This window comes from Vicugna pacos, chromosome 11 (assembly GCF_048564905.1).
Source record: "Vicugna pacos chromosome 11, VicPac4, whole genome shotgun sequence".
NCBI classification, from domain to species: Eukaryota; Metazoa; Chordata; class Mammalia; order Artiodactyla; family Camelidae; genus Vicugna; species Vicugna pacos.
The window spans coordinates 50,081,058-50,105,073 of record NC_132997.1 but is presented as its reverse complement, the minus strand read 5'-3'; the positions used below and the strand labels follow the sequence as shown (position 1 = coordinate 50,105,073).

The 24,016-nt window shown below is 38.8% G+C and overlaps 1 protein-coding gene across 3 annotated transcripts in view; it reads right to left on the bottom strand.

The window, feature by feature from the left end:
- Window positions 1-483: 483 nt before the first annotated feature.
- Window positions 484-24,016, bottom strand: part of MICU1 (mitochondrial calcium uptake 1) — a 191,805-nt gene continuing 168,272 nt past the window's right edge. For all 3 annotated transcript variants that reach the window (XM_072971337.1, XM_006212857.4, XM_072971338.1), the window contains 3 exons: window positions 22,676-22,784; window positions 3,130-3,219; window positions 484-1,474 (listed from right to left, as the gene is read on the bottom strand). In XM_072971337.1, the coding sequence (XP_072827438.1) occupies window positions 1,314-1,474; window positions 3,130-3,219; window positions 22,676-22,784 (360 nt within the window). In that variant the 3' untranslated portion in view covers window positions 484-1,313. The remainder of the gene's footprint in view (window positions 1,475-3,129; window positions 3,220-22,675; window positions 22,785-24,016) is intronic.

The following is a 24,016-nucleotide window of genomic DNA, read 5'->3' as shown; positions in this document are numbered from 1 at the left end:
AGAAGTTTCTGGACCTGGAGGAACCTCAGAGCCCATTAAGCTCAACCTTATCTGTCATTTATCGTTGAGAAAACAGATGGGAAATTACTTGCTTGCTCAAGGTCACACTGAGTTAGTGGCAGGGTTGAGTCCATAAAAAACAATGGTTGCTACAGTTCTTAACGCTTAGGTCCACTGAACCCAGATGATTTCTCATGTACTCGGCCACCCCATCTTAGTTCCTTATTGTGGGGCAGGAGTTCAAGGACTATGTACTTTGGTCAAGGAGGAAATGCTATCCTAACTGTGCTGGAACAAGGCCACCACTAACCTCCAAATACCCTCACTTTTTGTTTATGCCTAAAGTGGCCTCCCAGCTGGAAGAACCAGACGCCGGCGGAGAGAAAACATGTTGGCTGCTAGCAGGATCTCAAACCCAGTGGAGAAGGGAAATGAAAAGGGCCCCAGAGGATCCTAAAATAAAGGAGACAAGAGCCTTGGGAGGGGGGTATTGCAAACTGTTGTAATTAAAGTGATATTTTACAAGCGTCTAAGACAGAGGGCAGACAGGCTCTGAGCCAGGCCTCGGCTTCAGAGGCGCACCCCTGGAGGGGAAATGGCACTTGCAGGGAACTGAGCTCAATCACTGCTGCTCATTAATAAGCACAGTCGTGGTGAGTCTTCTCAGGGAGCCTGAGGGGAAAAGAAGGGAGTGGAAGGAGCCAGGGAGCAGCTGCTGTGAATTCCCAATCTTGCCCCATTCCCACCATGCCCCTTGCCTTCCTGGAGCAGGCCTCAGAGCTGCCCTGGGGACTGACACAAATCCCTCCTCTAGCGCAGGCCTCCTGCCAGCTCAGGGTGCCCTGGACATCCTCGTTATCATTCATCACTGATTTCCTTTCGCCTGCCAGCAGTTTTCCTCATTTGTAGCTTAAAAACACCAGCAGGAGGAGAAGCAAGGGATGTTCTTGCTAATAATCAATCCACAGCAAAATGACTCAAGAACTGGGTGTTGCCAGGGTGGGCAGGTACGTGGATGGTTCCGCCTTCTTTATCAGTAGGGCACTTGACTGGGTGGTACTGCTGAAGGTGCCAAAGGTCTGCACTTTTAGGACTTGCTCATGTTTCTGAGAACCTATGGTGATAATCACTGGTTCAGAATCAGCCTCACAGAGCACTGGGATAGGGGAAGGGCGGAGAGGGGAACTGGATGACCGCCGAGATCATTCCCAGGAGGATGCAGTAGAAGCAGCAACAGGGAGGGCTGTGCCGAGGCTCTGCTCAAGGGGCCAGAGTGCTGGGGGTGGAGAAGTGGCTCCTCTTACAGTCTGGGGCTACTGTTTGGGCAAAGCAAAGTCCCAGGCAGTTTCCTGTGCACATTTCCACATGGCCTGCATGAGCCGGGTGAAGCCCATGTCTTTGGGCTTCTCCAGGCCTCTCATCAGCCGCTGCTTCATGATGGAAACAAATTCCTTATTGCTCAGCTCCCCATTGCCTGGAAGAAGAGACAAACACAACAGGGACAAGTGAAGGCCTTCGACCAATGAGAAAACTGCACTGCTCACATCACATAGGTTCCAAAGCCTAACGCGCTGTCACAGCTAAATTCAATTCTTGTGGCTTAAAATGAACTGGTTTGCATCTTCCATGACGTTTCCAACTACAAGTCAGTGATAGTTCAGTGCAGTGTGACAAAAGCTGGATGAGCATGTATGTCAGGTCCCGTGCTAGGTGTTGAGAATAGAGATAAACCAGACTTTACCCCTTAAAATACCATCAGGTTGTGGGAGAGACACATACATGATTTCAACAGTGTGGCAAACGCCCTAGTGGGGTGAATAGAGGATGCTGTGGGGACGCAGAGGAAGAGTATCAAACCCAGCTCGGGGCGGGGGGTGTGCAAGAAAAGATCAGTAAAGGCTTCCTGGAGGTGACCCCTAAGTTGAATCCCAAAGGATGAGCAGGAATTGGCCAAGCAAAAGGGAGTGAGGTGGGGGAGGCAGTCCAGGAGAGGTAGGAGCACAGCGAAGGCACAGGCAGGATGCAGCGCAGCTGCTGGAGAACTCCAAGGGGGTAGGTCTGGCTGGACACACAGAGGTGGGATATGGCAAGTGAACCAAAGAGACAGCGGGAGACAGGTCCCAAGGATCTTGTATTCTCATTAAAAGGGTTTGCACTTTATCTTCAAGGCAGGAGAGGACTGTAAACGGGGAGTAAGATGTAGCTGGATTTCCACTTTGGATCGATTTCTCTGGCTGGATGAATGTCCTATGCAGTGATGTGGACAAACTGCACCAAGTTAAGGAATGAAAAAAACTAGAAGGATTCAAAGGGGAAGTTTCACACAGGTGGGAGCTTTTGATATGGTTCTTAAATTCTATGAGCACAGCTTCCTGGAGGAAGATGAACAATGACTCCTGGCTGTGAGACGGGCAATGGAAGTTAATGTAGTACAGAGGGACGCAGCACAGTTCTGTTCAAATCCTGGCTTCGCCATCTCCTACTACCTTTGTGATCCTGGGAAAATGACTTAACCTCTCTAAGTCACAGCTTCTTTATCTGTAAAATGTGGTAAATAACAATTCCTATGTCAGAGGATTAAATGAGCAGCTAGCACAGTGTACCTGGCTCATGGTAAGTGATGAAAAATATGTGCACCTCCCTGGTTAACATTATCATTACAGTATCAGCCAACATAGCTGAGAAATAATACCAGAGCAGAACCAGGATCTCTTACATGGGCTGAACTACAGAGCGGTCACAGACACAACAGACTACGGTGTGGAGGTGGAATGTAAATGACTGAACATTGCCCTGGGAGGCAGAGACATCAGTACCATCTTCTTCCTAGAGACATTCAAATACTTGAGTGCTCCTAATCTTCTAAGCAGCAAGCTGGGTCTAATATTTTGTTTCCATTTTTAAGATCCTTATGGTCATAAATGAATTTAGGCCTATAGGCAAATTGGAATTACAAGAAGAAATGGAAGACCAGGGTTTATATTTCTCAATGTCATTATGCTGAGGGCTGAGCTAAAGATATGGGAAAGGGGTAAGGTGAAGAGGTCTGGGCTGGTACACTGGAGCTGTCTGTAAGGCTCCAGTGAGGCTCAGTTTCTCCGCCTGACTCCAGAGGGCTCCTCCACTCACCATCACAGTCAAAGAGTGCAAACACCACATCACACACGTGGTCTGAGAGTTCCACTTTAGCCACTGTCCTGGCCACCTGCTGCATGGTCACTGAAAGAAGAAAAAAAGATGTTGAGTTAGCACAGCCGAGGGACTTCCATTTTGCTTTTCCTGAACAGGAAGACAAAACTATTCAGTCGTAATTAAACATTTTCAAGTGTACTTAAGTCATATTTAAGAAAATGATAATTCAAGAAAAAAAAAGAAAAAAGAAAATGATAATTCAGTCTTTAATCCATAACCTCCTTTCTTTTTCATCTCAGGTTCAATTTTTTTATACTGCTGCCACACTTTAGGAGGTATGTATATAATTAAGTAAGAATGCCTGAAACTAAATTCATAGAGAGAGAAAGTAGATTAGAGGCTATCAGGGGCTGGGGAGTTAGTAGTTAATGGGTATAGATTTTCTGTTTGGGATGATGGAAAATTTGGGAACTAGTGGTGAAGGCTGTACAACATTTTGAATGTAATGAGTGTCACTGACTTGTATACTTAAAAATGGCTTAAAAGGTATCCTTTGTATTGTATATATATTTCACCCCAATAAGAATTTAAAAAGCAAAAATCCATAAATATGTGAGGACGGAATTCTAACAGTCTAGAGCATGCAGTGGTGGCTTTTCTAATAAACTCTTACCAGAAGAGTGCCTTGAAAAAAAAAAGAACGGCTAACATTACTATAGTCTCTTTCTTGGCATCTCCCTCCCACTAGAAAGAACACAATAACAAATAGTCAAGGAAATCACAGCGAAAGGAGGGGGAGGAGGGGAACAAGGAGGCCTGTCTGAGTGCACTGAGGCTTCACCCATCAAGCACTGATTGACAGCGGAGATCCTGCAAGGCTGAGCTGCTGCCCTTTCCCGACAGGTCCTCCCCTCACCCCGCCAGACACTTTGTCCTCTCCCACTGTGCCCCTTGGGAGAAGCAATGGCCCCCTCTCACTAGATCAGTATACAGCCTCTCTTTTCTTTTTCCAGACCTCAACAGAAAATCTCTTCTCTCTTGCCATTTTCTCTTTCTCTGACATTTACTGGAAAACACTAGCAATCATGTGAGAATTGGGTTCGCATGAAAAACCAGCTGGGAAAGACTAGGCAATTTTCCCTGCCTTCTTGGCCATTTAGCTTCAGTCAGATCCAGCTTCATCTCCAAATTATGTTATTGCTTACAGACACTCTGAAGTGAGGTAAAACTCAGAGCAAAGAAAAAGATGAATTTCTACTTATGAATCAACTAGCAACAAAGTGTTCTCTCTAAACCTCAGGTTAGATGCCTCCAGAAGCAACGTGAACTTCAAGTCAGTGTGGCTTCTCTGCTTCTTTCATTACTATCATTTCAGTTCTTTCTTGTCATTTTTTGCTGCATTTGATCTTTCAGTTCACCTCTAGCACCTACATATATTCAGCACAGTGCCCACAAGGTCAGCTGATACAAATGCCGGAGCAATGTGGAGAAGCAGGTGATGCCGCAGGAAACTGGGCCTGCAGCCCCAAGACCTGAGCTTGAGTCCTAGCTCCACCACCAACTTGCTGTGTGACCCTGATGGTCATATTCAGATGAGGGGATGCCACAAGATAACCGCTGAGATGGCTTAGCAGTGCAAAGAATGGCTTATTGGTGTTTTCTTGAATCTGAGGGTGAGGCTGCGGGTGGACGTATACAGAAACAGCTGAGGATGTGTGTGGCGAAGGGGAGAGGAAAGGTCACAAGCTGGGCTGTGCCTTAGTTGTGGTTCACAGCTTCTGGCTGCAGGGGGACTAGGCTGCTCAGGAGGCTGGGAAGAGCCAGATTCTTCTTCCTGCAGCTTTAAATTACTGTTCATACCACCCTTCTTTCTGCGACGTGAGTTAGGTTGAAGAGGGGATCAACATACTTAAGCAGAATATATTATCGTGTGGATATTCATGAGATGTGGTTAAGCGCTGACGGAGGAGATGGGGCCTCCACAAGACTGGAGAAGGTCTAGGGTTTAGAAACTTAGCCTCGTAGGTCTGGATACTTGATTCTCTCAGCTGGCTCAGGAAGAACTGATTCCTGCTAACTAAGCTGCCCAGGGAAGGAAGAGAAACCAGAAGGCCAATTTACAATGAAAATAGTAACTGTTAAGAGAACTAAAATGAAGACAGCTGGTCATTATACTTCTCTGTAGGAAAACCTACTAAGGAAACTCAATTCACCTCAGAAAATTGCTCAGTAAAAACAGAATCAGAAGACACTGGATGCTCTCCAACTGTGATCAGCTACTGAACTGCCCTTTGCGGCCACAGAAATATGTCCTGAAAAGTGGCTCAAAACCTGTTCTCTATCAGGTAAACAGGAATGCTTTTTGTTAACCATTCCTTTTTCTGCATTTCATACCAATCCCACACTTATGTTATAACTGATAATACCCCTCTTTTTCTCTTTCCCAGTTCCATTCTCTCAGGGCAGAGTGCCTACTGCCAATTCCTCTTGACATTCCAAGGGCCCATTCTTTCCCCAGGAAGATGTACCTTTTCCTCTAAATAATATCCAAGAATATCAGTGAGTGCACTTGGCATTTTTCAGTGAAAAGCTCATTAAAGTGGTATTAGGTGATTGGGGAACTTCTGGAAGCTACTGGCAGGAATGCCTTGTTACAAATGCCATCTCTCAACGGAACAGTTACAGATTACATTCCATCTCACGTGGAGAGGGCTCTGATGCCATCTGTCCTACAGGAGGGAAAACCAGGGATGCTAGGTTATTGTAAGTCAAGCCACTGGGACGTTACCAGCCAGCAAACAACCTAGCTGGGGTGCCCTCTCACAGTCCAAGATCCCCAGGGTATGAATCAGAGCAGTGGAGGAAACAACAATTAAACTAGCTAGTAAGCTGTCCAGCCGGGAGCCCTTGGGACAAGTAGGATGACAGCACATTACAAGCCAAGCGCTTGACAGCTGGTCCTGAGAGTTGGCTCATTCAGATTTGCTTCCACATCTCTGAATCATAAAGTCATAATTAAATCACAACAAGCAGAATAACCCCCCCTTCAGATCTCGACTTCCCCACGCAGACCAGTTGTTGGCACTGGAATTTGGGTCTCCCCTATTTGATGATGCTAATTGATTGATGGTTGGGATTCTAGTTTCTTATCTGAAAAGATGTCTATATGGAGCATGAAGTCACCTTGGAGAAGACCTAGGTGTCCAAGGCTTCTCTTCTCCCTTTGTACAAATCTGGTCCAGCTGCCTGAACAATAGATGGACATAAGATTGGGTGATTTCTACTAGAATAGGATAGGGAAGAATTTGTAGAAACGGGCTCAACTGGCACTCAAAAATGTGCTAACCATCTGGCTTTTTGAAAAGTCCAGGCAGAATCTGAGTTGTGCCAGGTCCCCAGTTTATTCTCTGGCATAGTCCATGACTAGACAATTCACCAGCAAAAAGAAACACATACTGAGTTCGTGTGACTATAATATCAGAAGCTATATTATTTAAAGCTATCTATTCACAACAACAGTCAAACAGAAAGAAAAAGAATTCTGGAGGGATCAGAGTCCAAATATCCACTTAGAATCAGAGAATCTTAGAACTGGAAGAGACCTCAGAGGAAATGTAAAATGCAGAGAAGTTGAATAACTTTCTGAGAGTCACAAAGCCAGCTGGTAGCTGGGTCTAAAATATAGGTCTCCTGACTTCCAGCCTAATGCTGTTTTCCCTTTCACACTGCGTCCGCTTGCTCCCTTATATGGACAATGGGTCCCCCATGAATCTGTCACTCTAAATAAGGGAAAGAGCTCAGATGAAAGAAAAGCCAAATTGGGGATTACTCAGTGCTGGTGGGCAGGGGTGAGTCACTGAATATTTGGGGGTTGTGAGGAGCCAGCATTAGAGTTTGACTACAGATCTGACTGTCCTATATGGTGGAAGACATGATCATTCCCTTGGAACTTACACTGACAGTTTTAAAGATAACTTAGCAGGTTGATTAAAATGCAATCCAATGAAAAGGAACTGAAACAAAGGTGGCCCTGGGAGCTTCTCCCCGCAGCTGCGTCTGATACACAGATAGAAAGAACTATGGATGGTGTGACCCAGTTAGGAGCTGCCTGTCTCTTCCCAAACAAAGGTGCTTGGAAAGGTGATACGCCAAGTTGAGTTGACAGTCTCTAGCTGTGTGGCCATGTGATTATGCCTGTCTTCCTGGACTACAGTGGAGAAAATCAAAAGCTAGCTTGTGACTGCTAAGGTTAAGTGAGGGGAGACATTTCTGCTTCAGCTTTGGAAAGGCTTATGATGCAGATGTCTTAGTTTCTTAAGTCCATCCCTAGATGGGTTTGGGAAAGGTGGGGACAGGGTGAAGGATTTCCCCTTAAATAGCACTTGTCCTTTCTTCTGTATCCTCTTCTAAGATACTTTGGCTAATACAACACACACATTTCAATCTGATTGAGGGGGTCGGGGTGGGGAGGAAAGGACATTATTTAGAATAACAAGCAATTTAAGGAGCCAAGAGCAATACAGTATACTAATAATGAAAACTGTAACAATTCCTTGTTCTGCACGGTGCTTCTCGGCCACAGGCAGGCTGACCCCTCTATGTGCTCAGATTCCCCTTTCAGAGGTGATGCTGGTGATCCTGGCTCCTAAATTCTGGTACATGCCACAGAGAAAACCTGTGGTCAGGTTTTCTGAACCTCAGAGCATCATCCCAGACTATTGTTTCAATGGGCTTACCTGCTTAATCTAGTACAAACTAACAGGCAGTAAGATATATTGCCATTGCTTAGGATTAAGCCAGTGGCTTCAGTAAAAATGCTCATCATATTTTGTCCACAATGGGCAAGCATTTCTACCAGAATCATTAGGCTGTCAGTGACTTCAGATAAAATACCCAGAGGGCAATCACAGTTCACTGGGGGAAATCATACATACAATCAAGATTGAGAAAAACATAGGAGAAATATCAGAACTATTAATAGACACATATAAGTTGCCCATGTTAGTTCATCAGTTGTACCAAATATGCCACACTGATGAGGGATATTGAGGGCAGGGGAGTATCTATGTGTAGGTAGAGAGGACTATGTGGGAACTCTGTATTTTTTGCTCAATTCTGCTGTAAGCCTGAAAAATGAAAGTCTAAAAAAATAGTCTATTAAAAAAGACTAAAAGACAATAAAATGACATGAAGCCACATTATAGAGGTACTAGTATACTAAGCAATAAAGTAATCTACTCAGTTAAAAAAAAGACATGTAAGTTACAGGGGAAGAGTCTGTACTTGGTAGGAGGTACATTTTGGATTCAAATTCTAAAGGATTAAAGAGACAGAGTGCTCCAGATCTGGTGGGTACAGTAGTGAGTGATGGGGAGGGGTGGAGGAATCAGTTTAAATAAAGCACTGAAAGCAGGAAAGGATGCTAAGCCTGACTAGAGAGTGAGAACTGTAGATGCAGATGGGAGCAAGAGCATCAGGATAGATTTTGCAGAGGGCCAGTCAAGTCTCCTTGCAGGGAAAACTTTATAACACAGTCAGGCATTATTTGGAGAACAATTTATCATATTAACTTGCTTTGTCTTCTCTGCCTCTTTACATTTCATTCTTTTTTATTTTAAAAAGTTATTTTTCATTAGGTAATACATTCACCTGTTTCAAATCCAAATGGGACAAAAGGGTTAATGTCTCCTTCCCAAACTTATGCCCCAGTCCCTTTAGTTGTCCAGAGGCAACCCATATCTCATTTCTCCAGAAAGATTTTATGGATGTAAAATCAATTATTTATTCTTCACTTATTCCCACAAAATGGAACTATATTAAATATATGGTAATGTCTGACTCATTTAACAACATATCTTGGAAATAATTTCATTCCAATACATAAACAGTTCCTTTTTGATAGCTATATAGTATTCCACCAACAAGATGTATCATGATTTGGGGGGGGGGTATAGCTCTAGTGGTAGAGCACATGCTTAGCATACACAAGGTCCTGGGTTCAATCCCCAGTACCTCCTCTAAAAATAAATAAGTAAACTTAATTACCTTCCCTCCAAAATAAAATAAAATAAATTTAAAAAAAGATGTATCATGATTTAGATAAACTTTATTTATCTTGATTTAGATAATCAAGATTTATTCTAACTTCAATCTTGAGGAGGAAGTGCCTTTTACCTCCCCTTTATAAAATTGCTTCCTTGGTGGGTTATAGTTGCTAGCTTCAACAGAGCCTGAATCTCTAATGGCTAAAGTTGAAAGCAAATGAGATATTTAAATTCAGTCTACTGAAATTATACAAAAGACTAAATATTCTTCACCTTTACAAGTATCTTATCAAAACTTCAGACACTTATAAGAGTAGTAACGCCTAAAGCCCCCCAAAAGCAGTGCTTACATTAAATACTAATCTCTATACTTTCCCAGTTAGTATAATTCCTTTCTGAAAATGATCCTTTCTGATCATTTTCATTGCAGGATGTAATGTTGGCTGATGCTGTTCTTACTTATCTATTTAAGATATGGTTTAGCCTACCCTCACTCTCCCCTCTCCCCCAGTGGTAGTCATGAATCCCTAAAGCAGCTCTCTTCCTCCTTGGGGGTATTTACATAATTTTACTAAATCACAACACAGCCAAAGCAACATATTTAAGCCAGAATCAATCTTTAGAATTGCTAAGTGACTTTAAATTTGGGAAAAAATCAGGTCTCTTCAGAGAAAGTGCCTCATAAAGCAAACATTCCTTTCAGAATTTGAGCTTCATTGCCTACATCATGACTAATTTTGTTTTAAAAATTGATTAACTTTGTCTTAAATGAATGGAATCCTGGCTAACACTCCTCTTCACACATACATGTTTTTTACAAAATGCAATAATGAACTGATACATAAGGGCTTGCCTCCCACAAACTTTATAAGAGAATTTATAAATAGGAGCTTTTTTCTCATAACCTTTTCCCCATGCATCTTTATGACATTCCTACCTCCTGCCTTTGTGTTATGGCTGTGTGGGGATGCTCTCCCATACATTCTTGCTGTGAACCTACCCCAATTTCTGCCTTCACATAAAAGCACTAAGTCTCCTATATAATTCTCTACGTCCTAGTAGCAGTGGGTGCCATGTACCAAAAACAACAGTGGTATGGAAGTCAATGAACCTGAATCTCTGGTCTCAGTTCTGTATCACACTAGCTGTGATTTGAGCAAGTCATTTTCCTTCATGTGTTAAGTGAAGAGGTTAAAAACAATAAAATAATAAGGGTTTAAGTAAAGTGATTTCTAACCTCCCTTCTAGCCCTAAAATTTTATGACTGCCATGTTAATATTTTTTTAGATAACATGGCTTAGATTAGTTAAAATGTCCATATCTTCAGAAGTCCTCAAATAATAAATCTAAAGGTGGTAATTTCTGGAATTATGGCTGGTATGGTGGGTGGAATTCTGAGATTCAGCATTCCCACATCTTGTAAAATCTCCTCTCCTTGAATATGGGCAGGACCTGTGAATATGATGTGATACCACCCTTGTGATTAGGTTACTTTATATGGAAAAGGTAATGGGATAGTCAGTTCCATGATTACAGTTATATAAGAACCCATCTTGGCACACTGGGGAAAGAGATTCTCCTGCTAGCTTTGAAGAAGTGAGCTGTCATTTTGTGAGAGGGCCACATGGCAAGGAACTGTGGCAGCCTGCAGAGAGTGACCCCTGGCTCACAGCCAGGAAAAAAAAAAAAAAAGGAACCTCAGTCTTACAACCAAAAGGAGCTGAATTCTGCCAAGAACCCGAATGAGCTTGGAAGAGGACCATGAATTCCAGATGAGAATGCAGTCCAGCTGACATCTTGATTTCCATCTTGTTAAGGCTGAGCAGGAACCCAGTTATCCTATGCCCAGACTCTGACTTACAGAAACCAAGGGTGGTGTTTTAAGCTGCTAACTTTGTAGTAACTTGTTACGAGCAAGAAAGTTAAGTAGGGAAGGTATTTATGGTTGGGAATGTCCTTTTGAGGTTCCTCAAATCAAACTTTACATATAGCTGTGCTCATCCTAGGTACATTTTATGGAACTATCACTTTTCTGCAACTACTATACCAAGCTCCATAAATTAGCTCTTTTAGAGGCACTATACCCAAGGTTTAATTAAAATTTAAATTTCTTAACAAGAATATGAATTAAAACTTCCACCTTTCTTTTGGGAATTTAACAGCCTTGCTCTGTTTTCAAATGAACCTGATAATTATAAGTTAGTTCATTATCACACAGATTTGGATACAGCTTTAAGCTGTAACATGTCCCTTAAAACATTACTGCATTCAGTAAAAAGCTAATTTTATGGTCATATGTAGAAGAACATTTGGAGACATTTAATATCGCTCTAACTTGAGGTCAGAGAAGTTGTGACTTGCCCATCTCAAGGAAACTAATGACATGGGAAGGTGTCATACTCCTATCATTCTTCCTATCATCGTAGGCCTTTATTAGGGCATTTCACCATCCTTTACAGGATCTGACCATGTTTATTCACTTATTCAACGTTAACTGAACATCTACTGTATATAAAGAATTGTTCTAGGCTCAGAGTAGGACACAGAGATGCGGAAAACATGGTTGTTGTCCTCGAGAGTTTACAGTCTAGTAGAAAATTCCCCCTTGAATGCTGAGGATACTAGAGATATTAATAGGGCTTAGATACTCTTTGGAGCAGAGAAGTTAAATAATGGTAATGCCTTCTGAAAGTAATGATCCTAAGAACTTTTGGATGAATGATAAACTTAGGAGGAATTAAAAGCTCCAATCCTCCTCATTAGTAAGTACAAACAACTTATAACTACTAAACTAGTAAGAATCTCAAAAAGTGGCTGAACAAAGCAGTACATGCTGCTTTCTACGAGAGCGAAAGTAAGCCTATTCAGGTCCTAGGGTGATTTTTAAAACAACTTTTTGCCAAGTTTCCATATTGGGATAGGTTGTTTCCAGTCTGTTAGCAGGCAGAGGAAAGTCAGTACCTTGGGGCTGAAAACCAGAGCAGGCAGCTGGGTATAATTATACTTCCAATCTAGTATATTAATATAGGATTACTTCATTTAATTTTCATAATAGCCCTGAGGCAAGTATTCTATTATTACCATTCTATAGATGAGGAAACCAAGGTTTTGAGAGCTTCAGTGGTTTGTTCAAAGTCAGAAAGCTAGTGAGTAGCAGGGACTCAAAATCAGGTTTGAGCTTAAAACCAAAATTTATGGTTACAGATGCGTTGCATATAGTTAACTCGTAATAAATGCTAGATGTTGGACCTGTCTCTAAAAGTGTAACAAAGCACTGCCACACCAATGAGTAGAGGGGAGGAAGAACACCTTGATCATCAGAAGCTGAGAAGTCCACATCTATATGTCCTATAATTTGATGTTGAGGAACTGACAGCTTAGTGTAGACATATGTCTCTTCTGTTCTGTGGCATCCTTTAACGGGATACCAACTTTCCTTACTTAAGTGACTTTAGGCTTTTGTGTATTGGTTTCTTCACCAAAGGGTGATAGGATCAGAAAAGTGAAGAACACAGATATGTCTACTGAGATGTTCCTATGTGGGATAAGCTAGATTAGACAACTCCGAGAGTCTGTGTCACTGTAGGGTATGCATTGCAGATGTCAGAGTGTGTCTGAGCTGGAGAACCTAGTTCTGAACAGAAGAGACAACTGTAGGGGGAAATGTCATATCTCATCTTCAAAAGAAGGACACTAACTCCAAAACATCATCGTTTATCACAAGGACTTTACTCTCACCTAAGAATGGTCAACTCTTCACCAAAGGGAACTTGGAGGAAATAGCCTAGAGCCTGTCTTCTCTAAGCTACTGAGAAGCATGGTTCAAAATGGTGAATTTGCCTTGCCTCCTCCTGGACTGCGTTTCAGCAAAGATTTTAAAATTCCAATAGCATTCTGGGATATACTGAGGGACAACTGTATTGGAAACAATACAGACTTTGGGATCAGAGAGCCTTGAGCTTGAATTCTGGTTCTACCAGTGCTCAGCTGGGTAACCAAGAGTAAGATGCTTCATTTTATATTTCCTCATCCATAAAATGGGGAAAAATAACACCCACCTTTCAGAAAAAATACTTGGGGCTGCAGAAAGCATCCTGAAGGAGTTAAGCCGCACATCTTACTATTTATTTTCTTGGCTTGTCAGGTAATAAGGTAAACTGTACACAAAGAATGACTATAGAATTAAGGACAACCAAGTCATAAATTCTGATTTTCAATTTAAGTTGGCTTGTGCTGTGGCATGAGTACTAAAGGCCATGGACCATATTTGTGTGATTATTTCCTTTATTATAGTTCAAAGTACATAGGGGACACAACTGGACCCACAAATTAACCAAATCTACACTGTCCTAAGGTGCTTCATAATGGGGGCTTTACTGTCCCTGGAAACTTTTTATTTTTTTGGCAGAAATAAGAATACTCTAATTCAGATAGGCCATAGCTCTTTCTATGCAGCTCAAATAGTGTCTAACTCTTCCATCATAGGATGCCACTGGGAAGGAGTCATGTTCAATTTTCCATTACCTTCTTCAGCAGACTAGGTAAATCATTCAGACAGCCCTTGAGAGGTTATAGATCTAATTTTATGCCTAGTATGTGTATGAATAAGCAATAGAACCAATTCCTCTTAAGTGCTAAACAAAAGAGATGACCTACAGTAGAAACGTATATAACAGTTTACGGAGAAATGGTCAAAATTCACCAAAGATGTTTCATTCTTGCCTAAGAATTGTCATTCTCACATGGACCATGCAGAACTAAAGAAACAGCCTCAACGAAATCTGGCATTTGTACTCTGGAGGGATTAGATCAGGCTGTAATGTAAATCTGCAGTTGCCACCTGCCTAGCTTCTCCAACTGTTCTAAGGAACATTAGCTCTGTAAATTGTTAAAAGACATTTTGGGGCAAGTCAAGTTTGGGAACTCTATCACTCTCCTGGAGATTAATAATGCACATTAGCATATTAAAAAGTTGGCAGGAGCAGTGCTGCAGGAAGAAATTCTGTATAACCTGGCATTTTCCAAACTTATTTGAACCATGGAACACATTTTTTTTTTTTTGGATTTTGTTTTAAACCCACAGAACCATTAACATACTGCAGTGTATAATGTTCTTCACAATGCTGTTTGGGAAATTCTGTGCTAAATTATGTCTAAAGACAGGTTTGCAAGCTCTAAAATAGCCAAGGAAGAGAGTGCCAGGGCCTCTAAAAGGTGCCAATTTCTGAAGGTCCTAACCTTTTGGGAAAAAATGAAGACAGTTAAGACTAAGAGCAGCTAAGACAGAGCAGCAGGCAGACAAAAGGACTCTGTCTCCACCTCCGCCTCTCTTTCCCCAACCCTCATATGGGTCAGAGGCTACACTTTTAATTTCATGTCTAATTAGCACTTATCGCACCAACCTGAACAGCTTGTACACTTTTCTTTCTCCCCTAATAGACTGTGAGCTTCTTGAGGGTAGATCCCTGTTCCCAGCACAGTGCCTAAGCTGCTGGCCGAACAAAGGGATGAACCACATTGAGTCTGGTTTACACCATCAACCTCATAATGGAAGGAGTGAATTAAACATTCCCTGCATGACAGACACAAGGTTAAGTGTTTTCTGTAGATAGAGCCTCATAACAACGCAATGAGGTGGGTATTATTACCCTAATTTTAAAAACATAGAGACTAAATTCAGAAGTTGCCCAAAGCTACTCAGCTAGTCAATGATGGAGCCAAGATTCAAATCCAGACTGTGTTCTTAACCATTACACTTCTCTCTGTTAATATCCATGTCAGCAGTAAAATTCCATGTTTCTGTGGAAGGAGAATGTGTACAGAACTCAAACCAACGGAACAACCACTAGTGGGACTATCAGGATCAGGAAGGTGTAAAAGCAAAGGAAAGAGTGTGAAAAAGAGACTGCAAAAGACAAGGCACATGTAGCTGAGTGAAGGGACTTGGAATGGTAGCCAAGCACAGGCTAGTCTTCTCACGCACACTGCAGTACATCAGTTAACACTGTCTGCTGTCCAAGGTGAGAGGTTCCTGGCTTGAGATCCTAAGTCTTGTTCATGTCTATCAAGATGTTCATTCACTCATTCATTTATTGATCAAATATTTATAGCATATCTAATATATCCCAGGTGTTGTCCTAGACACAGGGATGTATCCACAAACAAGACAGATAAGCATTCTAGCAAACAGAGACAGATAATACATAAACACATAAATACATGAGAAAATATCTGGTAGTGGTAAATGCTTTGACACAGGCTGATGGACCTACCGAGGAAGGATTTACGTGAGAATTGAATTACAAGGAGCCAAATACACAGAGGTCCTGGGAAAGAGCACTTGAGGTGAAGAAACAGTCAGAACAAAGGCTCTCAGGTGGGAATTAACTTGCTGTATCTAGACTATAAGAGATGAACACGTGGAATGGAGTGAGCTGGTAAGAAAGTGATATTTGATGTACTTAAAGAGTATACAAGAGCCATGCCATATGGAGCCCTGTGAAACCAGGTAAAGAGAGTTGGACTATGGTTGGCTCGATGGAGAAATGGAGTCAGATTCAGGATGTTTTGGAAGTAGAGACATGGATTCACTGAATAAATAAATATGGGGTTGAAAGAGTAAGGAATCAAGGATAATGCTTACTTTTATTCCTCATAATTCAGTTAATAAGTCTTTATTAAGGATCTACTATCTATGTACAAAATATTGCAGTTAGTAGTCTCTCCTCTACTTAATTGGCCATATTTGTGAAAATTCAAGCCCAGGTCTCTAATTTATGGATAGGAATTAATGACAGTAATGAAGGCAGAAGATTTTAGGTTAATGCCTCTTTTTAAAAATTATAAAAGCTATAGACAATATAGTTAGTTTTTTTTTATAATTTATACTAAGTAGTTAGGGAAGGCCTCTTTGAGGAAGAAATAGAAGTTACCCAGGTAAAGAATATAATTAGGCTTCTAACACAAATTGAGTTTTTAAACAGACAGTATAAATATTCTCACAGTAAATTAAATTCATAGTTTTTCTTTCTATTTTTGCTTTATTTGTGGACTACATATGAGTGATAGTTCTTGGTTGCTAGAGTGGGTTGAATGTTCCCACCCCACCCCCTAAGATATGTCCATCTCTTAACCCCTGGAACTTGTGAATGTGACTTTGTTCAGAGGAAGGGTCTTTGCAGATGTAATTAAGGATCTTGAGATAATCCCAGGTAAGCCCTAAATCCAATGACAAGCGTCCTTCCAAGAGACATAGAGAAGAAAAGGCACACAGGGAGAAGAAGGAAGGCCATGTGAAGACAGAGCAGTGATTAGAGTTATGCAGCCACAAGCTAAGGAGAGACAAAGGCACCAGAAGCTGGAAGAGGCAAGGGAGGATTCTCCCCTAGAGCCTTGGGAGGGAGCATGGCCCTGCCAACATCTTGATTTTGGATTTGTGGCCTTCAGAACTTGTGAAATAGTTCTGTTGTTTCAGCTCACCATGTTTGTGGTAATCTATTATGGCACCCAGGAAATGAATTCACTTGGCTTCTCCCTCTTAGCTTGAATCTAGGCCAGCTTCTTCTAGATATCTATGTTTTACACTCAGGGAACCTAAAATTATACAGATACAACAAACTAAAGTCAAAACAAATGCCACATATCATATATCTCAAAGCCAAACATATTTCTGGATATCAGATATGACTGCATAATTTGTACCACTGCTTCTACTAAGAAGGATAATGAGGCATGAACTCTCTGGAGAGACTAAACATCGCAGGAAATGAATGGCCTGTGTGTCATTTGAAAAAAATTCTATCTTCCTTTCTTTCTCTTACCACTAGAGATTGCACTTTCCTTTGCTACCATTACCCTGAATCATTCTATTTTGTACATCCTACAATTTTAACACAGATAGTGATTCATCCTATATAATTGTTCTTTAAAGTAATTCTATTGTTTTTAGTTGGACTTTTCAAAAAAGTTTGCAAATATGAAGAGGAGCTTATTGATTTTATTTTTGCAATAAGTGATGACTTCAAATCTTACATCTTTGTATTTGCAGATGCTGTCACATCTGTTTTGTGAAACAAAGCAATAAAACCAATGCTATTCTGAAGAAACGGCTCAGTGGTATTACACACACATACATAACCTCCATGATTTCATTAATTTTTTCAAAGGATTCTACAAAGGTCAGAGGAAGTATTATTTTAAACAAACAAAAATAAGCAAAGAGATAAATGCTATTTTTAAAAGTTATATGGATCAAGAAAATGAAATAAAAGGCATCCAGGTTGGAAAGGAAGAAGTAAAATGATCTCTGTAGATGACATGATTTTATATTAGAAAATCTTGAGAAATCCACAAAAAAGTGTTGAATAAGCAAGATTGTGTTTATAAAACTGAGTCAGTGCTTTAGAGAGATTTAAAAATCACACATTGTAGTACCCAATGGTGAAATAAAGACATTGTCAGATAAACCAAAAACTAAGATTATTCATTCTAGCACATTTGTACCATAAAGAATGATAAAGGAAGTTCTTCAGACTGATGGGGAGTGATACAGATAAAAGTTTAGATATTCAGGAATAAATGAAAAACACTCAAAATGGTAAATATGAGTAAATAGTAAATGTGGGTAAGTATAAAAATTATTTTTCCTGTTAATTTCCTTAAAAAATGTACCTGCTAAAACCAAAAATCATAATGTTATGTGATAGGGATTGTATAATATATACAAATGAAATATAAATGACAACTAAAGCATAAAGGACGGAGTGATGGTAAATGGAACTGTATAATCACAGGGTTCTTACATTTCATTTGAAGTGATACAATATTAACTTTAAGTAAACCATGAAAAGTTATCATTTCCACAGAAATCACTAAAATATACAATGCAAAGAGGCATAGCTAAAAGGCCACTAGACCCAGTTCTATGTCTAGAAGAGATGAACTTTCTTTTTAAATTGAAGTACAGTCAATTACAATGTGTCTATCTCTGGCATATAGCACAATATCCAGAGATGAACCTTAAAAACACAAATATGTTGAACATAAAAGAATAGAGGAAGACATGCCATGCAAACAGTAACTACCCAAAAAGCTGGAGTAATTATATCAATACCAGGCAAAACAGACTTCAAGAAAAGGCATATAACTAAAGATAAAGGGAGAACATTTCACAAGGATAACGAGGCCAATTCATCAGGAAAGCAGAAAAATCATAATCATTATGTATGTAGGCACTTAGTACAAGAGCTCAAAATTCATGAAGCAGAGACTGATAACATTTAAAGGGAAAAATAGATTCACGCATCATACTTGGAGATATTAACATTCTACTCTCTCTGACTGATAGAGCAATTAGACAAAAAAGTGAGTAAAGACATATAAGATCTGAGCACTATCAACTATTTTCACCTAATTGATACTTTTAACACTATATTCAAAAATGCAGAATACACATTCTTTTCAAATGCATATGAGACATTCATCAGAAAAATGACCATATGCTGGGTCATAAAACAAAATTTTAATGCTTTGAAATTTTATAGATTGTTTCTGACCACAGTGGAATTAAATTAAAAATTAAAAACAAGTGTATATCTAGGAAAACCAAAGTATTTAGAAATTAAGCAACATACTTTTGAATAACCCATAAGTCACCAAAAAAATCACAAGGAAAATCAGAAAAAATTTCGAACAGAATGGTGATGAAAATAGAACATGTCAAAATTTGTGGCATGTAGAAAAAGCAACGTTCATAAGGAAATTTATAGCTTCAAAGGCTTATCTTAGAAAAGGCAGGTAAAGTTCCATTGTAAGTAGCTTACAAAAAGAAAAGCAAGGTAATGTATACCGAAAATAAGTAGAAGGAAGGAAATAATAAAATTATGAGCAGAAATCAACACAACAGAAAAAAACCATAGAGAAAATTAACAAAGTCAAAAATTGGTCCTTCGAAAAGTTTAACAAAATTGCTAACCCCTTAGGTGGATTGAAAAAGAAAAAAAAAAGAGAGAGAGAGAAGACATAATTCACCAATGTTAAGAGTAAAAGAGGAGATTTCAAGTTTTATAGATTCTATAGATATCAAAAGGATAATGATGGGATATTATGAGCAGCTTTATGTTAACAAATTCAATAACAGACAAAACAGGCAAATGCATAAAAAAAAAAGACAACTTATCAAAATTTACACAAAACAAGAACTGTGAATTCTTGTATATTTATTTATTCTTGTATATTTATCAAAACCTTCTCATAAAGAAAACTGTATGCCCAGACAGTTTCATTGGTGAATTCTATCAAACAATTCAAAAAGAAAGAACAGCAATCTTTTGCAAACTCTGAAAAAAAAGAAAAAAAGCCCCCAACTCATTTTATGAGAACAGTATACTATGATTACAAAACCTGAAAAAACATTACAGAAAAGAAAATTCCAGACCAATATTCCACAATATTTAGCAAAATGTTAGAAATAAACTTAACAATATATAAAAAGCCAATACATCATTAAAAAGTGAGGTTTGTTTCAGGATAATAAGGAATAATCAATGCAATCCACCATACTAAGCAAATAAAAGAGAAAAGTCATATAATCATTCCTATATATATAGAAAAAGTATTTGACAAACTTCAACAGTCATTGATGATAAAAACCTTTTTTAAATTAGGAAGAGAAAGGAATTTCCTTAATCTGATAATGGGTATCCATGAACGGTCTTATCTAAAATCTAACTTAATGGTAAAATATTGAATGTTTTCCCTCTAAATCAAGAAGAAGCCAAGGATACCCACTGTAACCACTTGTATTCAACACTGTACTGGTGATTGAAGCAAATGCAACAAGGCAAGGACAAAAAGGCATACACATATATGAAAAGAAGAGGCAAAGCTATCTCTGTAGATGCAAGGATTGCGTACATAGAAAACCTAAGGAATTCCCAAAATAACTACAAGAATAAGCAGATTCTGCAAGATTGTAGAATATAAGATCAATATATGGGGGGGAGGGTATAGTTCAAGTGGTACAGCATATGCTTAGCATGCACGAGGTCCTGGGTTCAATCCCCAGTACCTCCTCCAAATATAAATAAATAAATAAACCTAATTACCTCCCCCTCATAAAACAAAAAGAAAAAAAAAAACCAAAAAAAAAAATCAATATACAAAACCAATTGTATTTTATAATACCAGCAAATGGAAAATGAAATAAAAATTCCATTTTTAATAGCATTAAAACTATAAAATACCTAGGCATAAAATTTTAAAAATATGTGCAAGATCTATACACTTAAAACTACAAACTACTGATGAGAAAAATCAAATGGAGATAATATGCTCATGAATTGAAAGACTCATTATCACTAAGATGTCAGTTCCCTCCAAATTAATCTATATATTTCAATGTTATTGTGATTACAATCCTACCTCCCTTTTTCGTAGAAAGTGAGAAGCTGATTTTAAAATTTATATGGAAATAAAAAGGACCTAAAATATCTAAAGCAATCTTGAAAAAGAAGAATCCAATTGGGAGAATTTATAATACCTGATACTTCAAGACTTTCTATAAAGCCACTATAAAGTAATCAAGACAGTGAGTACTGATACAAACATAGACATATAGATAAATGTAACAGAATAGAGAGCTGAGAAATAGAAGCACACTTAAAAGGTCATCCGATTTTTGACGAGGGTGCCGAAGCAAACTAAAGGAGGGCTTTTTAAACAAATTTTGCTGCTACAACTAAATATCCAAGTGGAAAAAAGATTATCTTGACATCTACCTCACACCATATTTAGAAATTAATTTAGGATGGATTATATATAAAATACAAGAGCTAAAACAAGAAAGCTTCTAGGAGAAAATACAGGAGAAGATCGTCAAAGTTTGGTTTAGATAAAAGCTTATTAAGACTAGAAAGTAATAAATTTTTTTGATGAATTAGACTTTATAAAAAAAAAAGAACTTCTGCTAATCGAAAGACTTCATTAAGAACATGAATAGGAAAGTCACAGACTAGGAAACTATTCACAAAATATGTATCTTATATAGAACTTGTATTATTATTCTATATTAAGAACTTCTACAATTCAATAATAAGACAAACAATCTTATAAAAATGGGCAAAAGATTTGAACAGACACTTCACCAAAGAAGATACTGAATGACAAGGACACAAAAAGCTGCTCAATAATAGAAAGTATCAGGGAAATACACATTAAAAACACCATGAGACACCTTTATATACATTCCAGAATCACTAAAATTAAAAAAGACTGATACTGCCAACTGTTGACAAGAATGTGAAACAACCATGAACTGCTATACATTCTTAGTGAAAACGGATCTGACAGTTTTCTTTATAAATGAAATATTCACCTTCCTCTGCACCCCGTAATTCACTCCTAGGTATTTATCCAAGATAAAAGAAAATACATGTTCTCAAAAACACTAACACAGGAATGTTCATAGTGACTATTCAAGATAGCCAATAACTGGAAACAGCCAAGGTGTTTAACAGAAGAGTGGATAAATAAATCGTAGAGTATGTACACAACAAATTACTATTCATAAAAAAGAAACAAACTACTATAAGTGCAACAACATGGATGGATCTCTAAAACATGCTGACAGAAACTTTAGAAAGAGTGTACATTGTATAATTCCATTTGTATGAAGTTCTAGAACAAATAAAATTAATCTATGGTGGAAAAAGACACAGAATTAAGGTTGCCTCCTGATAACTGGGGGCAGTAACTGACTGTGAAGGAGCACAAGGGAACTGTCCATAACTACTGAACTTCAGTTAATATTCATGCTGAAGTATTTAGGAGTGAAGGACATTTAGGTCTCTTACTTTGAATGTGTCAAAAAAGAGATAGAGGGATGAATATCTTATCATAGATATCTTATCAGGGAAATACAGCAAAATATTAGCTAAGCTGGATATATGGATGTTCTTTGAATAATTATTTCAACTGCTATGAATGTTTGAAATTTTTCACAATAAAATGTTGGGGAAAAAACTGGTTTTCAATTCCTCTGCTCTCTCACATTGTCTGTACAAACTGGAACTGAATTTGTATGAAGTTAGCCAAGAGGGGGTGCTATTCTCAGAGTTAGATTCATGTTAAAAAAAACAAAAACCCAGCTTTAATACAAAAAATAAGTCAAACCATTCCTTCTCAACAAAGAATGAATTAAAATGAATACTGACTTCAGCTTCACATTATATATGTCATGACTCTGGCTCTGATGAGAGAACTTCTGCAGTTTCACGCAGTGTGCCTCAGGTGAGATGCCTGTTTCCAAGACTAATCATTTAAAGATGGGCATCTGCCTTGACTATAGTGTTTAGCACAATAAAATGTATTTGTTGAACTTGGCCTCTTAGGGCGAAATGCAAGGCTCATGCAATGTCAACAAAACAAAACAAATCAAAAAACACTTGGCAAGTAAGACTTATATATTACCATTAAGGAAGGGTAATCACCTAATACATTACCTTTATCAAGAGACGCCCCAGCCATATGGTAAAAGCTCAATGCAGTGTCTACATCATTAATATTCTTTAGGAAAGTAAAGAAGTTCTCCACTTCCTGAAATGTCAGACCCTAAAAGAAGAGAGCAGTGGTAAGTCAGGTAGGAACCTGTACAAAAAGCAGTATAAAATGCAGAAAACTGGGCAGTTATTCATCCTTATAAATCAGAAATTTATGCTATGTATAGAACAGAGACTGAACAAGTTAGTCAAGGAATGTCAAATTTGTATGCAGCAGGGGAACAAAACTCTGGAACTTTATTCTGAGAAAGGCATGGTGGCGAATTGCCTTCCTCTTATATGTAAAATTTGACATGAAACTGTTTACAGTGATGACTGGATATCTTTAATGAAAATATTTCTAACTGTGCCCTCTGATTAGTCACAATATCAGTTGTGACACTTCCTAAATGAGCTGTAGCCACTTGATATATTATACATCTTATTAAGTAAAACCCATCAAGACTTCCATTTTAATAATCTACTCATAGGCCAGCTAAGTTTTTGAGGTTAGTTAAGCTAATAAAAGAATCACCAAAATCAGTGATATACATGGGAACGGTTTCAGAATTCAGTAGAACCCAGGCAACTGGGAAAGCTATTCATTATTTCAATTTTAAAGCTGCTAATGAAGCAATTGCCATGTAACTTTAATCTGATGAAATTCTGTGAATGAAGAAACTCTTTTCAAAAGCTGGTCAAAGATTCGCTGATCTTTAATTCTACTTTCTATGATGGCTCAAGAGAGTAGTTGGATAAACAGAGATTACAGGAAAGATTTGTCCTATTTGCCTACTTCCCATTTCACACATCATGCTGTGATGGAAATGAACACAATTTCTAAGAAGTGAGTAACACTGGGGAGACACTGAGGTTAATGTCTTTTAATGAAACATCAGGTCCTTTATGGATTGCAGATGTTGACTGGCTTCTACTTAGTACTGTTCCTTTTTCGATTTCCATTTCCCCAAACTACAAAGTCCAGGAATACAGATCGGTGACTTCATAAAAAGGAAACCTTAATATAGATGATCTGTAGTACTTTCCTGGTACTCTCCAAACTGGCCAATGGTGTTGTTCTCATTTTATCAGTCAATTTTGGGTTTATGATTATGTCACATGATCTTTTAGTTGTTTTCCCCTAGAATCACAGAACTTGAAAAAGCTGTTTATTGTGGAATATGATGACCATATAGATAGGTGCATAAAATATAAATGTACAGCTTAACAAACTGTTGTAAAATGAACCACCATAAAAACTCCATTCAGGTCAAGAAACAGACTATTATCAGCATCCCAGAAGCC